Source organism: Cavia porcellus, unplaced genomic scaffold, assembly GCF_034190915.1.
Source record: "Cavia porcellus strain 051 isolate PalLab524CR breed Dunkin Hartley unplaced genomic scaffold, mCavPor4.1 scaffold_38, whole genome shotgun sequence".
NCBI lineage: Eukaryota > Metazoa > Chordata > Mammalia > Rodentia > Caviidae > Cavia > Cavia porcellus.
The window spans coordinates 6,135,766-6,153,451 of NW_026947521.1; the positions used below are offsets into that span (position 1 = coordinate 6,135,766).

Consider the following 17,686-nt stretch of genomic DNA (forward strand, 5'->3'; position numbering starts at 1 on the left):
CAGGCAGTCGTGAGTTCGATCCCTGGTACCAATAAAAATGAAAAAGACAAAAAAAAAAAAAAAGAAGGATGTGCAATAGATATTGTGAAAGTAATAGGGGAGGAAACATCTAAAAAGATGGTAACCACTGTTAATTTCCTATTGTTTTGAGTTCCTGAATCATTTTCTTTTGACCAGGCGCTAAACTAAATCCCCGGCCCTCCTGAATTATTTTCATTGTTCTGTTAGGTTTAGTTTTACTCTATTTTGTTTTGATTTTATTATATCTGATGGCATGGGCACCTATTTCAAAGATAACAAAATACTTTATGGTAGCTATTGTTGATTTCCTGTCATCGAGTTTTGAAGTCCTATAATGCTTCCATTATTTTCATTTATTTTGTTGTTTTGTTTTTATTATGTCTGATGGTATGTACTGCTATTTTGAAGAAAATGAGACATTATGGTAGCCATTGTTGATTTCCTATTATCTTGATTTTGTATCACTTTCATTGTTCTGTTTTGATTGGCTTTATTTTGCTTTTTTTTGGTTCAGTTTTATCATCTTTGAAATAAAAAAAGAACATTTTTATACCAGATTTGATTGTTTTCAGTCTTAAGAGATTGTGAGATTTTGAGTAGCTAATAAACAAGTTTCCATATATTCTGGATCAGTAATGAGACACAATTTTAACCAGTTTATGAATAGTATGGCATACACTAAAAAGTATATTTAATATCTAATTGCATGCTTCTTACAGTCTGTAGTGTGCCAGCTATGTCTCCCTGAAATGAGGGCTTTCCCTCCAATTTCCAGTCTCTCTTTGGCAAGTAGAGGTGGAGAGGAGGGATAGTGAGAATGATTCCTTCATCTTTCAGGCTTCCTGAAGAGGTTTTCCCTAGGGTAGGTAGAGCTTGTCACAGAGGCAAAGTTACCATTGCAAGCTCAGTAACCTATTGGAAATGCTTGAGTATCTTCAAGTGTTAACTGGATAGAAACTAGCTCATTTTTTTCCTGATGTCCTTTACTGAGCCCTTACTATGGGTAAACACTCAGTTGAGTAGTTACCTATGTCAATAATTTAGGATCTCACAGGCCAACAAGGGTCTTTAAGGCAAAGTGACTTTTCCATGGCCATATATATGTAAGTAGGAGATGTCAGAGCCTAGATCAGCATTTTCCATTAATCGTCAGGGAAGGGAAGGGATAGATGGTGTTATATGGAGAATAGATAAGATTGAAAGAAAGGTGTCAGTTCAGCTTGGTAACACAGTGAGCATTAGCAAAATGCTTCTAGGTAGAAAGTACACAAGATAGTATTTCATGTTAAAGCTCACTGTTTTGATGCGGTATCTTCTGCTTTGATGATCATAACTAGTTATTCAGAATTTACTGCATTCCAGGGTCTATAGTAAATGTTATATAATATCTAAGTCCTAAGCAATATGTATAACTGTTATTTATCTTTCAGAAAACTAAAGCAAAAGGAGTGTAACTCCGTAGACTGGATTCACTCAGCTAGTAAATAATGGGACCTGGAAAGAAAACCAGGGAATCTGGCCTAGTGTCCTCTGTCATACCCATTATGATGTATTAAGTTGCCTCTTTTGCCTTCCCAAAAGCTTTCTTCACTTAATTACATGATGAAACCTTATTTTGGAAATAAAATCTATTAACTATAACCTTTTCATTATGTTTAGCTATTTCTATAACTGTATAGTAACAAGGTTTTTGAAATGATTAATCAGAAAATACGTATTAGATTCCTACAGAACATGTAGCAACATAGTGTTTGCTTAAAGTAATATTTCTTCTCATAATCATGTGTAATGCTGCTAAATGATTCATGACAAGAGTGTCATGTTTGATTTTTGTTTAAATTCAGAGAAGCAGTGTATGCAGTAGTAAGCCATAAATATATAAAGTTGAGTATTTAAAGTAGTATGGATGGTATGTCACTTTTAATTACTTACATTTACATGTAATTCTAATACCTTTTAAAAATATTTTGAACATCAGGAACGCAAGAGGGCTCTAGAAGCAGAACGGCAGGCTCGTGTAGAAGAATTGTTGATGAAAAGGAGAGAACAGGAAGCTCGTATTGAACAGCAGAGGCAAGAGAAGGAAAAAGCCCGTGAGGATGCAGCTCGAGAGAGAGCAAGGTATCTCATTTGCTATCTAGATTTTGATTATGAGGAACATTTTACACTGAGTAAATATTTAAATCGGACCTTAAAAAAGCCATTTGATGTCACATTTATTTTTTAGAAATAGTCACAAAAATTTAAATGTACCAGATTGTGATTCTAGGGTATTGTGACATTACACTCAAAATGGAAATTTCTTGCAACTTTCTGTTGTGACTGTTGATATTTTAAGATACTTGATTGAAAAATTGAAATCCGATTTTGGCTAGCTTAAGCAAAAAGGAATCTTTTGGGTATCTGTTAGGGCATGAGTAATAGACCAATTCAAGTTACTTTGGTATTGCTTATGATTTCTTTGGTACATAGATTATTTAAAGGTATGATTTCCAACTGTTTAGGAATATCACACAATTTTTCTGTTACTTATTTCTAATGGAATCTTTTAGGCTAAAGCACGACATTTTGTATAGTTTTGGTGCATAATTTACATTTTTCTAGCCTCCGATGTAGTCTCTCTTGGACTTTCTCTGTGCCCTTTGAAATTACACATCTTCTGTTGCTAGTGAAGGGCTTCTTTCTATCAGTGTGGTAGAGGTAGAGTTCCTACATCTTTGTGACTTACCAAGTTTTAGTTTAGTTCTCTCAACTCTTTGAGAGAAGATACTTGAAGTATCCAAATGTAAAAGGTGAAATGTGTATTTCATATTTCAGTTTTCAGTGTTTCATGTAGTTTGATGCTTATTTAAGTGCAAGGAATTAATCACTGAGAGACTAATCCTTTTATTTTGAAATGTTTCTCTTTGGTTTCTAAACAGTATTTCTTGCCTTAAGGATAATTTTTTTCTGTGATAAATATAATCATAGTTCCTATTTACAAGGTACATCTTATGTCCTTTCATCTTTATCCTATTTGTGTTTTTGTTTCTTAAACATGTCCTTTACAGACTACGTTTAGTTGTGTTTTTGCTTTTCTATCTGGTCTGCTAATTTTTGCCTTTTAATTGGAATATTTAATTGGAATGGAGTACATTGTCACTTGATATAATTATTGATTTTGATTAGATTTATGTCTGTCATTTGATAATTGTTGTCCATATCAAATTTTTTTTTGTCTCCATGTTTACTGCCTTGTTGTTAATAAGCAAGCACTTTCTGGTGAAAAAATTTCAACTTCTTTAATTTGTTTATTTTATAGAAAAAAGGTAAAACAAAATTTCATACAAAGTAATATAGTAACAATATTAATATATTACACGTTATCTTTTTTTTTCTTTTTTTTCTTTTTTTCTTTTTTTTATTTAAAGAAAAGGAAACAAAAAATACATGGAGATAAAAAAAGGGTAGAAATAATACAAAATTACAGAAAAACAAACGGTAAGAAATTGCTGGTTGATAAGTTACACATTGACATCTTAGAAATAGCTGTTCAGGTTATAGAATTATAGTATTTAGAATGACATTCAAAAAGTGACCCTACGTTTGTTCTGCTCTATGATCGAACAAAAGCTCAGTAATATGGTTATCAGTCCTACACATTTGTTTTACATCTCAAAGAAGGTAAGATTAAACATATCAAAACAGAACAGAACATTTAAAAAAACAATTTAAAGAAATACAGATTTCAAAGCAAGTCCACTGGAGATCTTCATTATCTAACTGTCTCTAGTTTCTTACAAATAGTTGTCCCTATCTTCACCCACTTTATATACTTATTGCGTATTATAGAACTAATCAAATCATTACAGGATGAAGTCTTTTTAGGTCCTCAAGTTCCAAATTAGGGAAGAAAATAGTAACTACCATCGCATCTCTCATTCTCTTTGTGATAGCTGTCCCCATCTCTACATATGCTGAAATTGAACTCAAGAAACCAGTCCAATGTCATTCTAATCAGTGAACAATAGATTGCTAGAATTTATATTATAATACTACAAAATAAGCCTCGGGTTTCTCAGCATCTCTTCCTCAGAGTATCTGTTCCTTACATCTTGCATTATATAATCTGTTTCCGTAAATAATTTTAAAAACCCATGTGTGAATTTCTACATATATATCTATCCTCTCTGTATTATAGGGAAAACCAAGTCATAGCAAGACAGCAAAACAATTTCCTAGAAAAACATGCAATGGATAAGACATATAAGACTACAATATAAATGATCTTCCATAGCTACTATGTTTTCTCTTGTTATTTTCAATAGATTTGTCCACAACACTGGCTTATTATAGTTAAACATAGTATCACCTATTTTTATAAAAACTTAACTTTGACAGCATTGTAGGATTTGAGAGCTGTTACTAATAATACCCGTATGGATATCCTTTACATCTTGTCATCCTCAGAGTAGTTGCCTCTACTTTTAGGGTTGATACTAACAAGCATACCAATTTCAAATAAAATCAGCCAAGGCCAACCCATAGTCTTATGATTCAGATTCAATTAAGATCAGTCATATTAAGACAATGTAAGTAATACAGGATTTCAGTTTAAGTTAATAGAAAAATAAGGATAGTTACCATGGTATAACCTGCTATTTTTGGTTCAAGATGTCTGTGCCCTCAAATCTGACATGAGTAGACAGACCAGAACATATTAAATTCAAACTAAATATGGCAATAGGACTACTGTGTCTTTTAAATCGTTATACACCATTAACAATGACCTCTGCCTTTTTTTTTATATAGTTTCAGAGCTGTCTATACTAAAGACTATAGCTTACCGTCTCTGCCTCATGTCTGCTACTCCACTTTTCTGCTATAATTTGTCCACCTTATTCCCTCATTCCATTGTCTGCCCTGTTCACTGAGGCCTCTCTGCCACTGTTGCTGGAATCCTTGTATCTCTTCCTCTCTTTCTCTGTAATGTCCTTCAGCACTCTCTGTAGGGTTGGATTGGTGGCCACGAACTCCCACAGTTCCTCCTTGCCTTGAAAGTATCTTATTTCTTCATTAATTTTGAGAGAGAGTTTTGATGGGTATATGAACTTTGGTTGCATATTTTTTTCTTTCAGGACTTGGAATATTTCTCCCCACTCCCTTCTTGACTTAAGAGTTTGTGTTGATAAGTCTGCTGTTATTTTGATAGTTTTCCCGTTGTAGGTAATCTGCATCTTTTCTCTGGCTGCTTTTAATATTCTGTTCTTTTGGTGGATTTCTGGAATCTTGATTATTATATGTCTAGGCGTAGATCTGTTTTGGTTGTAGGTAGCTGGTGTTCTGTATGCCTCTTTTATCTGGATATCATTTCTTTTTGCTATACATGGGAAATTTTGCTTTAATGTATCTGTGAATATTCTTTGTATTTCATTTTTGGTTGCTCCTGCTTCCTCACTCACATTCTTTATTCTTAAGTTATGTATCTTTTTGTCATCCTCCAGTTTTTGAATTGCTTCTTTCTGGTTCCTTGTTATTTTTAAGAGGCTTTTTCTTTCACGATCATATGCCATAAATCTCTCTTCAAGTTTCAGAAGGCTGTCTTTAGTTTCTGTCAAGGCATTTTGCCAGTGTTCAATGGAGTTTTTAGTTTCCTGGTATTCTCTTTGGATCTGTTTCATGTATTCTAAGTTATGTTTAAATTCTTCAGAAGTTTCTCTTTCTTTTCTGATTTCCTCAGTTCTTCCATCTGTGTTCTCTTGGGCGGGGCTTGTCATTTCTTTAATTAATCTCTTTATATCTTGCCTCACTTGGATCAGGAGTACAGCTTTAAATTCCTCTGTGAGATCATGTAGGTACTTTTTAATTTCGGCTGATGCTGTGTCGAGCAATGGATGGTTACTGTGCTTGTTCTCTTCAGTGTTTACTTCTCCTGGACTTATTTTCTCATGTTGGGCAGCTGGGGATTTTTTTAAATTTTTATCTCTTGTCATGTTTCTGGTTTCTTTCAGACTGTCCTGGGGTTCTCTGGCCCTCTCTGAATTGCTTAGGGCCTTTCAAAAGTGTGCTGACTTGAGTTTTTGCTGTCCTCCCCAATTTGCTGTTATCTGGGGTAGCTGGGATGCAGGGGCAGTACAGGCTAGTCTCCAGCCTCTGTGCCAGTTAATCCATAAATTAGGCCGTACTTTCTGGATGTCACTGAGTTGTGACTATTTTGTATCCGCTTATTGGGCTCCAAGCAGAGGTTTGGTTTAGCCCCAGTAACTCCTGCCAGTTCTCTTTGTACCAGAAGCAGCTGACTAATGTCACTATGGCACAGGGTTCTGCCCAAATCCCAGCTGTTCTCTTCCAGACCTCTCTGTGACAGGAGCACCAGAACAGCAGATCTGCCCAAATCCAAGGTGTCTCCCACTAGTTCTCTGTATGGAGCTGAAGCCAGTACGTAATCAGGCTGTGCCCAATTTCAAGATGTCTTCCACCAGCCCTCCCTACACGCGGACCTGGTGATGTCACCGAGCTGTAGTTTCTGCCCAACACTAAAATGTCTGCCGCCAGACTCTGTGTTATTGATTTCCCCGTGGTGGCGGGCACTGTCCAGTTCCAAGATGTTCTCTGGCCAACCCCAGCAGCCGCGGGGTTCCCAGTACTCACCAGAGTCCGGCGCAGGTCCTCGTCCCGGGTCCACCACACACCAAGCTGCCCACGTTTCCCGCACTCCCGGCACAGCGCGGAACGGTGCACAGCATGCACTCCTGGCACAGTGTGGAGCGGTCAGAAATCTGCACAGTGTTTGGCTTTGGAACTCCAGAGCCTTATACTATCTCCTCTGGTGCAGTGGTGCAGTCCTGGCTGCTACTCGGACTCCCGGGTCTCAGTTTCCCGCAGTCACCAAAAGCCAACACAGCTTTTCCTGCTGGGTCCACGGGTCAGTTTGTTGATTTAAAGGCACGGGATTTGCAGCCTCCCGTTATCAGTGTTCATGGTCTCAGCATGACTTTAAATCCTCCAGCTGCACTGTCTTGGTTAATAAGAATCGCTATCGATTTGTTTGGCCCTCTCCATGTTGTCATATTTTAGCTTCTAGTATGATTTCTCCGGGGAGACTCTTCGCTCGATCCCCTAGCAAGCCGCCATTTTGATCGAATCCTTACACGTTATCTTTAAAGTGGTTGCTCAGGGTTCAAGATATGAGCATAAAAATTTCTGTAATTGATTTTAGTACAAACCTTCTTTTAGTGAACTAAGAGACATTAATAGCACAATTGACTTGCATTTTTTTTCCCTTTTCCCTATTGTGCTTTTCCTTTTCACCCATCTTAGTGCTTGTTTCCTTTTGAACAATTTCCTATTTCACAATATCAATTTCTTTAATTTTTAAAAATATGTACTATTTCAATTATTTGCTTAATAGTCACTCTCTGGATTACATTAATGATCTTGATTTATTAAAATTTACTTAAGGGTTAAAACCGAATTAATTTTGGTAAAATAGAGTGACTTTGTCTGTTGTATTTCCTTGTCCTCTATCCCTGTGTTGTTATTGTCACGTATCTCACATCTTACGTCATAAACTAAATAATACAATGTTATTTTTATGGAGTCCTATATTGTTAAAAGAAACTAGAATAAAACTATGCATATATTCCTTTATATTTATCCACATACTTTACAGTTTCTGATGCACTTCATTTTTTAATGTGTGTATTTGAGTTGCCTCTGTTATTCATTTGAGCAGATGGACCTCCTTTTCTATTCCTGCTAAGGGAATTTGACTTCCAGCAATTGCCTTGGTTTTCGCTTTTCTGAAAATATTTTAGTTTTGCTGGATACAGAGTTCTTGGTTTTTCTTTCGGTATTTTGAATCTTCTGACTTCTGTTGTTTCTGATGAAAAGTCTACCATTTACCTGTTTTCCCGTTCATGTTACGAGTTGTTTTTTCTTCATGCCTTCAGGAAATTCTCATCTTTTATCAGTTTGAATATGATTTACCTAGGGCTGCCTTCATGTTTATCTTTGCCTGTAGAGTCATGTTTTTATTAAATTGGTACATTCTGTCTAGGCCATTGTGTCTTCACATATTCAGTTGTCGATCTTTTTAGGCTTCTCTGAGATGTGAGTTTCTCAGGCTTTCTGTGCTTTTTTTTTTTTTTTTTTTTTTTTTGTCTTTTTCCTTTTTATCGGTACCGGGGATTGAACTCACAACTGCCTGCTTCCAAGGCAGGTGCTTATGCTGCTGAGCTAAACCTCCAGCCCCTTTCTGTGCTTTTGATATCGTGACAGTTGAAGAGTAATGGTTAGGTATTTTACAGAGTCTACCCAATGAAGATTTGCTTGATGTTGTTCTGTTCAGGTTGGGGCTACAGTCTGTTGTGAGGAAGACTCTAGTATTAAGGTGCCATTCTTTACAAAGTGTCATCCTCTTGACCTGACGTATCAGAGATGTTAATTTTGATTACCTAGCAGGTATCTGTGTGCCAGGTTAAATTTAAAATTTCTTTGTACTGTCCTCTTTAGAAGCAGGCCACTGATTGTATAGCCCCAAATGGAAGGATGGGAGTTAGTCTTCCTCTCCTTGTGAAAGTAACTATATGTATTACCTAAAATTCTTCTGTGCAGGACATTTGTTTATTCTTCCTGTATTGGCCATTTTCATTACTATAACAAAATACCTGAGACTGAGTGATATATGAAGATCTTTAGCTTATAGTTTTAGCAGTGTCTCCAAAGAGCATGATGTCAGCTCCAGCCTGGCACTCCTTCGCTATGTCATACTGTGGTGGAGAACATCATGGTGGAGTGGAGTGAGATGAGGTGGTCATGTGGTGAAACAGGAAGCCAGGGCGAGAGGAGCACCCAGTTTGTTCTTTTAGAACTAACCAGGGTCTTCTGAGTACCACATCAATACACTTGGGGCACCACACCCAGAACCAATTCCTGGTGGGCTTCATGTCTGAGAGATCCTATTCCTTTCTACATTGGTCCACCAGACACCAGGCTGCCAGCATGACCTGTGAGACAACACTTCACTTCTCTATTTGTTGTTTAACAGTATCCATATAGATTGAGTTGTTTATTTCATACTCTTCAGTAGTAATCTCACAAATAGTATTTGTTTGCCAATTGTCCCTTTTTTTTTTTAGATTTTATTTAAGGAGAAAAAGAAAAAAAAAAACAGAAAAAGGGTACAAGTTATACAGAATTTTAGAAAAAATAAACAGTGGGAAATCACTAGTTAATAGATTACATATTGTTATCTTAGAAATAGTTGTTCAAGTTACAAAATTAAATCATATAAAATGGACTTTCAAACAGTGAGACTGGAAACAGTTCTGTTCAATGATCCAACAAAAACTCAGTAATATGGCTATCTATCTTATACGCTTTAGTATACATGCAGTTATATCCTTTAGAGCACTTTCTTTTCCTTTCTTTTGTACAATGACAATTACACATTTTGGGTTTTATTACTCCCACAGTTCTTATTACTTTTTTTTGAAGAGAGTAAAACCAAATGTGACATAATAGGACAGAGTCAGTCAAATCAAAAGGATGGACATAATAGATAATGTAAAAACAAAATACAAGGTGATCAACAATGGTTACCATACTGCCTCTTGCTATCTTAAAAAGAATTGCCTATATCATCAGTTATAATAAAATTGAGCAAAACAGTAAAGAATAAAACCAAAACATTGGAGACATTACAGAACTTTAAAAGAAGATAATAGTCAACCAGAATGGGCATCATAATGAATCTTACTGTTTTCACAGTTGTTGCCTATACTTTCGAACTTGGTACTATCAACCAAAGCAGAATAGAAGAAAATCAATCAAAACAAGATGGTGAGGGCAATACAGGGTTTCAAATCAAGTTAATAGTAAATCAAAGTGCATTACTATAATGTATCCTGATATTTTTTATTTATTTTTCCCTTAATTAAAAAGATAAAAATAAAAAAGTAAATAATTAAAAAACGTATATTGAGATAAAAGAGGGCATAACAACAAAACAGTGCAGGTCAAAGCATAACCATTTAAGCAAAATAGTGTTTTACCACAAGATATCCTGACATAAAAGTAGTTACCATAGTGTCTCTTTCCTTGAAATCTTTGAGTATAACTTCATGTACTATAGCACCAAACATATCAAGACAATGTAAAACCATTCAAGAGAATGACAGTATTACAGGTTATTTAGAACCAACTGTCAGAAAATGAACAATGGTTTCTGTATAATCTCCTTGTCTATAAAAGGTTTTGCTTATATTATCACATATAATAAAATCCAATAAGATACAACCTGTTAAGACCGATGGAGACAGAAGAATAAAAGCTTGGTGGGACTTCAAAGCAAGATGATACTAAATCAGCACTAGCTATTATGATGTCTTGTTTTCTCCAAAATAGCTATTCCTACCATCCAATCTTCTCTGCCTCATTTCTGTTGAGCTCTTTTTCTGTCGTTTCTTGTCAGTTTGTCTTCTTCATTTTGCTTTCTGCTCCATTCATTGTAGCCTCTCTGCCACTGTTTCTGAAGTCTTGGTATTTTCCTTTTTTAGAATATCCTGCAGTATTCTTTGTAGAGTTGAATTGGTGGTTGCATATTACCCTAGTTCCTCATTATCCTGGAAGCACCTTGTTTTTCCATCAATTTCTAGGGACAGTTGTGCAGGATATATCAGTCTTGGCTGGAGGTTATTATCTTTCAAAGCTTCAATTATTTTCCCCCATGCTCTTTGTGATTTGATGGTTTGTGCCAAGAAGTCTGCTATAATTCTGGTGCATGTTCCCTTGTAAGTGATCTGTTTCTTATCTCTGACGGCTTTTAATATTCTGTTCTTATATTGTATTTCTGGAATTTTGATTATTATATGCCTGGGTATAGCTCTGTTTGGGTTGTAGGTGGCTGGGGTCCTGCATGCCTCATACATCTGAGTATCTTTACCTTTTGCTAAATTAGTGAAATTCTCTTGGGTTATTTCTGTGAATAGCTTTTGTAGTCCATTTGTTTGTGCCCCTACTTCTTCTTTTATGTTCTTAATTCTTAAGTTATAGATCTTCTTAATCATCTTCTAGCCTTTGCATTATTGCTGTTTGTTTTTTTGTTATTTTTAAGAAGTTTTTCATTTCATGTTCCCACATTACAAATCTGCCCTCCAGTTCAGATAACCTATCCGTAGTTTCTTTCAAGCTGTTATACCAGCTTTCAATAGAGTTTTTAGTTTCCTGGTAATCTCTTTGAACCTGCTTCACGTAGTCTATGTTTTCTCTATTTTCTCCATCAAACAATTCTCCCCTTTTTTTCTGTTCTTCCATTCCACCATCTGTTTTTTTCTTGGGTGGTGCTTAGCATTTCTCTAACTATTCTACTTATATCTTGCTTTATTTCATTAAATACTTCTCTTTTGAATTTGTCTATGAGGCTCCGGAGATATCGCTTTATGTCTATTGGTGCTGAGTCTGATATTGCATGTTTTCTTTCCTCATTCTCCTTTGCATTCAGCTTTCCTGCATCAGTGTTCTCAGGATTGGGGACTGAGGACCCTTTCTTTTTGCTTCCTCTTCCCATACTTTTTGTTCCTTCCATACAAGTGAATATAGAAGGCCTAGTTTTTTTTTTTTCTTTTTTTCTGTTATAGTTTGTTGGAATTGTGCTGGCTAGGTGTTCCCCCCGACTGCAGTGTACTCGGGAGACACAGACCTGGGCAGCCTCTGCTGGGCCTGCCCCTCCCGGTCAACCTACCAAAGGCTTCACTGCTAGGGTGCACCTCCAAGCGCTGGGACCTTGTTTGGGTTAGCCTACTGGGTCTTAGTCAGCAGCGTCACCCAGGCCAGGTACTCCCACCAATCCCGCTTGAGAGGGAAATATGCGACTGGAATTACTGCAGCATCCTGTTCTGGCAAGTCTGCCCGGTCCCAGTATGTCCTTTGCTGAAGTCTCCTGCTCTATCAAAGGGTCCCCGATCTGCTCACTCACCGCAGGTCGATACAGGGCTCCCTGCCAGTCCCCTTTTCAACTCCGTTTGCTGATTCCCACTCTCAGAGTTTTCATACGTCTCTCTCCCTGCCCTGCAGATTTGGACGCAGCAGCGGCAGCAGGAAATTCAAATCGAGGCTTCTAATGACACGGGATCCAGCTTCCACGCTGAGATTTTATCTGTTCCTGTTATAGCACTGGGATTGTGTTTCCAGTTGGTTTCTCTTAGCTTAGTTCATTCCTGGGTCGTCAGGGTATATCTCCCCTTGCTTAGGACTCCTCGCACCACCCCATTCCTGGATTCTAAGTGGGGTATCTCAGAGAGCCTCCATAGTTGCTGCTATCTATCTGCCATGTTCTCCCAGAAGTCACTTGTCCCAATTTTTGACATGGGAAACTGTTTTAGTTGGCTCCTGTGTCCCTTTGATTAACTTCATCTTTTTATCTGTTTTGTTTTGAGTATTTTCTTTCTTATACTACACATATTCCAGATTTGTCTTGTATTTTCCCTATCTAGCCCTCAGATCAGCCATTTTATTTTAGGAGTCTGGTTCCTTTTACTAGAAAGTTGGTTTTTTTGTGGGGGAGGATTGCTTTTTAAAACTAATTCTGTTTCTCTACTGAGATTTCAATGGAATCATCATCATCTTTTTCTTTAATTGTTATGGCATACTTTCATTTAATTACTTAAGCATATTTGTAAGAGCTCCATAGCCATATAGTCATCTGTGTTTGTTAAAACAACATAGGGCTTCAGCAACAGCTTTTTCCTGTGTCTGCCATACTTCTTTATATATCTCTTAGTTCTTTATTGGAAAATAGACATTTTTAGATAATGTATTCAAACAGTTCTGCGGTTTTGCATCAGTGAGTACTTCTTAATTTATTGTTTGTTTTTGGTTGAGTTGCAGAAACAAAGTGTTTTGTTTTGGTTTTAACAATTCTGTCATGTTTTATACTTGCTTTTTGGGAAAAGGATTTACTGATTTCTTCCATATCTAGCAGTCCTATCCCTAATATTATATTTTAAATAAAAAAAATTTATCAAAATAAAATTTATATAAAGTTAAGTAGTATATCAATTTTATAATAAAGAATTTCCTTGGCCCCATGTCTCTCCACTTCAGTTACCATTCCTGTAAAGCACATTACTTTAGCTTCATTAAGCTGAAGACATCTGTTTCTAAGTTGCCTGATACTTTCTTACGTATTTCTAAGTAACATACTTACATTGTGATTTCTTGAATTTTCTGTCCAGAACTTATTTGATTTTCTTCTAAGAATGATGAGGTTTTATTGTTTCGTTTCATATCCTCAGTTTATACTCAGAATTCCCCTTTCCTCATTTTTGATTTGGTTAAGTTCATTTCCAGCAGTCTTTTTACTCCTAACACTGAACAACTTAGTATAATCCAATTATCTTTTCCTTTATATTGTGACTTTTTGTTGTCCCTGAATGAATGATTGCCTTGTGTTTTAGTTTCTTTTGTTTCCCATGCTCCAGTCACGGAATCATTTCCAGACATTCAAAAGGAACTAAAAATTCTAACATATTTGAATTTATATTTGAAATGATAATTCTGTCAGTTAAACTTTTTCTTAGAGATACCTCTGAATTCCTGTGTCCTTTGGTTTCAGTCTGGATTGATCCTTTAGGTCCGTTGGAATGTTGTTATTTTAGAATTTCTTTTCATCTTCCTCTGATGTTAAACTGGCTGGCTCCAGTTTCATTGCTTTCTTTTTATGAATAAACTCTGATTTTGCTGGAGTATATTCTGGAGTACCTAACACACGAACCATTCCTGAGACCTTTTTTAAGACAATGCAAATGATTTGAAAGTGTTTTATTCCATTTTCTACTTGATCAGACACAGAATACTTACTTGACAATTGTTTCCCCTCAGATTTTAGAAGTCACTGGTTGATATCTAGCTTCTCCTGTTGCAATTGAGAAGTTAATTTTCAATGTTTATGTTTCTTTCAAAAACAGGTGTTCCATGTGTTTTGTGTTTATATTCATTGTGGTGGTAGGCATATATAAAATCTGGAGGTTCATACCTTTTAAAAATATTTTTATAAAGATTTTAAAACCTGGTGTTTCTTCCATTATATATTCCTTGTAGAATTTATACTAGCAGTTGTTGGATCTTCTGAATTTAATTTAATTTTCTTATCCTTTTACATCTATTTTCCCCCATCATGAATTTATATATTGTTTTCTAGTTTCTCAGTTTTTCTAATGATTTAAATTTTTTACTCTATATATTTTAAATATATAAATATTGTTTCCTTTATTCCATTTTCATAAATAATATTCTGTTCTTATTTCATAAGTATAACATATTTTCTTGTTTTCAGGTTGTTAATTATAGTTGTTTTGAAAAATTCTTATATTTCTTACTGTTTGTTTGTTTTGAAACAGTGTCTTACTGTGTGGTTCAGCTTGGCCTTGAACTCAGTATGTAGTTCAGGCTGTTCTCTAACTCACACAGCAATCTTCCTGCCTCGGCCTCCAAAGTGCTAGTATTATAGGTATGAGCCATGACACTCAGCACATTTTTCATTCTTTTTTTTTTTTTTTTTTGCATCATTTTTATGTTTTGGTTTTTGTCTTTAACTTCATGTTAGAAATTCTCTTCAAATTCTCTTCAAATGTTCATCATCCACCTCGCCCTGCTTTTTCCCCTTGTCTGTGTTTTTTAATGAAACACTGAGCAGCAGTTTCAATACATTAGTGTTTTAGACTGGACTTACAGACCACTGGGTCCCTCTGAAGTCTTTGGGGAACTGGCCTTTACTTGGAGGATTCCCACTAGTCCTTTTGTTGACTTTTTCTCTGAGCCTTTTGACTTTTTCCCTAAGCCTCAGAGATTCCTTGGGGAAGTCTGCGGGAATGGGAAATAAAGCAGCTACCAGTGCTGTGCGTGCTGAAAGGGGAAGACGCTCTTTGTCTAACCTTTTCAGTGTGGAGATTTGTACTTAACTCCTCTTTTTCAGTGTATTATCTCTCCTCCACCTTGACATTGCTTTGAATACACAGTTCTGTGCATGCCGCCACCTGCAGTCTTCTTCCCTCCTCACTATGTTTGTGGAGAATTTTTCAGTCCTTCATTTCAATCCCTTACCATTATTTTTCCTTGGGTACTTTCTCTAGTTCTGAGTTTTTAGGGAGTTTTGTAGTAGAGTTACTTTTTAGTTTCTTCCTTTGACGGTCTAAATTTCAGGTTTCTCAGATTTCTTTTTCAGTTTCTGAAATAGTGTTCTTCATTGTATGTGGTCATTTCTTGACCTATTCTCTGTCTTTGTGGGGGTTTTGCCTTTTATTGTTGCTTTCTTGTGGTTTAGGAGGACTTTGCAAGGGAATCAAGATAAGTGTATATTTTCAAAATGCCATATTTAAGTGGCAGTTCCAGAGCTAATATTTATATTCTTGCTTAGGTCTAGACACCATTTTCATAGCAAATAATCTCTGTTGTCCCAGCACTAAAAAAATAAAACAAAGACAGAATTCTAGTGCTCCCAAATATTTAATGAGCAATAATCCTAAAATGTAGGAGATACTCAGAATTTTTAAAAACTAGTGAGCCTGTAGAATATATGAGCTTTTGAGTCCTAATTGTGTTTTTTGATTTCCCATGATGTGTTGCTCTAAGTAGCTGATTCTTTTACAGAGACAGGGAAGAGCGATTGGCTGCACTCACAGCTGCTCAGCAAGAAGCTATGGAAGAGCTACAGAAAAAAATTCAACTCAAGGTATGGATATCATATATGCTTAAGTAGAAGTTTTAGAGCATACAAAGGAGCATGATATTAAAATTGTATTTATAGACAAAAGTTGCATTCATTTGTATTAATTTTTAGGTATAAGTCTTCTATGACTGAACTGTGACTCAAACTCAACCATCTGGACCCTACATTTATTTTGATAAGGCAGGAAGCGTCTTTGTGAGAAAAAATTAAATGAAACTTAACATTTATGGATTTACTCAGAAATTGATTAATGACTTGAAGGCATAACTGTTAGGCTTCTGATAGTTATAAATTTTTTTTTCTTTTTCTTTTTTCTGGTACCGGGGATTGAACTCACGACCGCCTACTTGCAAGGCAGGTGCTTATGCCGCTGAGCTAAATCCCCAGCCCCGATAGTAATAAATTTTAATCATTTAGGAAAAAACTAAAAGATGTATTCTTATGTTTCACTTGATTTTAAATGCATAGGAATTGCACAGCTGTAGATTGAAAGATTATGATAAATTGATTTTTTTTTTTTCAGTACTAGGGATTGAACCAGGGCCTACATTTCCTTTTTTTCTGTTTTAAGGAAGGATCTCCCTAAGTTGCCTAGGCTGTGGGCTTGAATATGGTTTACACTTCCAGAGTACTGAAATTACAGGCATACACCATCATACCCACATGCAGAAACTGATATTTTCTAGAAAATTTTTTATCATTGCTACAAGATGTAAGCAGTTTTAGCATGTGAATATTTGCAATATATCACAATTACTTACATGTTAAAGTAGATCATATTTTACTCTACTATTTGTGTGGACCTAGGAAATTAGCATTCATTTAATTATGATGCAGCATATTTATGAATGAGTAAGGTGTGATTCTAGTTCTCAGGAAACTCATAATGTAATGTGAGATTCAGATGCTCAGCAGATAATTTCCATACAGATGGAAGTATACATGAAGTGCAATAGAAGGCAGAGGAGGACATTCCTACATTAATGGTACCAGAGTTCAGGGAAATTGTTTTAGGGAGTAATTTCTAAGCTGATGTTAAAAGAAGGTCGAGTTCAATAGACAAGGGGAGTGGATGGGTGAGTGGAATCCACTCCAGGAGTCATGTGAAGAAGTGTGAGTACACAGGCATAAGTCTGAAATAGTTTTTAAACATTTAACAGTTTACTCCAAGTGTCACTCAGGTCACACATATGTTTACATCATAAACACCACAAGGGTAGATGTCATTTCCACCAGTCCTTGTTTGTACAAGATATACTCGAACACCTATTTGTTGTCTATCTACTATTTTTTGCATTATTTTTTTACAAATATGTTGTATTTTGATGTTTGTTTCTAGTGAAATCTAATAATAAGTTCTGTTTATTTTCCTTTACTAATTTATGTTTTATTTGTGAAAAATAGCCTATACTTTTGTGCTACAATTTATAAAAATTCTTACCATGAGTACATTAGATATAATTTTCATACTTCTCCACAACTCACTGATATTCTTTTACAATACAAAACAGACATGTTTGGGACACTGGGGCTGATAGGAAGAAAGTGCCAAAAGATCTGCAAAAGAAAAAACAGAAAAGAGAGAAATGTTAGTATATAAGAGAAGACAAGTGTGTGTTATGAAATGGAAAGATAAAAAAGACATTTCCTTATTATCAACTGTTTTGTAATACGGAAATGATAGAATTTGAAAGAAGAAACAAAACTAAAAAATTCCAATAGCAGTCATTGATTATAATAATTCTGTGAGTGGTGTTGACAGAGTTGACAAGCATCTAACAAAGCTATCCTATAATAAAAAACAAGGAAAAATATTATAATAAAATATTTATGCACCTTCTAGACCAAACAATATGCAACTCGTTTGTTATTTATTCAAAGTGAGGGGGTTCACAAAGTCATTTACAATTTAGGTTAGGTCAAATAGATCAAATAATTGAAAAATATGTGATAGCAAAA

At 35.6% G+C, this 17,686-nt stretch overlaps 1 protein-coding gene across 10 annotated transcripts in view; it reads left to right on the forward strand.

Annotated features, from left to right (window-relative positions):
• The window catches only part of Scaper (S-phase cyclin A associated protein in the ER), a 394,758-nt gene that overhangs the window by 114,172 nt on the left and 262,900 nt on the right, over positions 1-17,686 (forward strand). For all 10 annotated transcript variants that reach the window (XM_063243413.1, XM_063243412.1, XM_063243407.1 and 7 more), the window contains 2 exons: positions 2,000-2,142; positions 15,649-15,730. In XM_063243413.1, the coding sequence (XP_063099483.1) occupies positions 2,000-2,142; positions 15,649-15,730 (225 nt within the window). The remainder of the gene's footprint in view (positions 1-1,999; positions 2,143-15,648; positions 15,731-17,686) is intronic.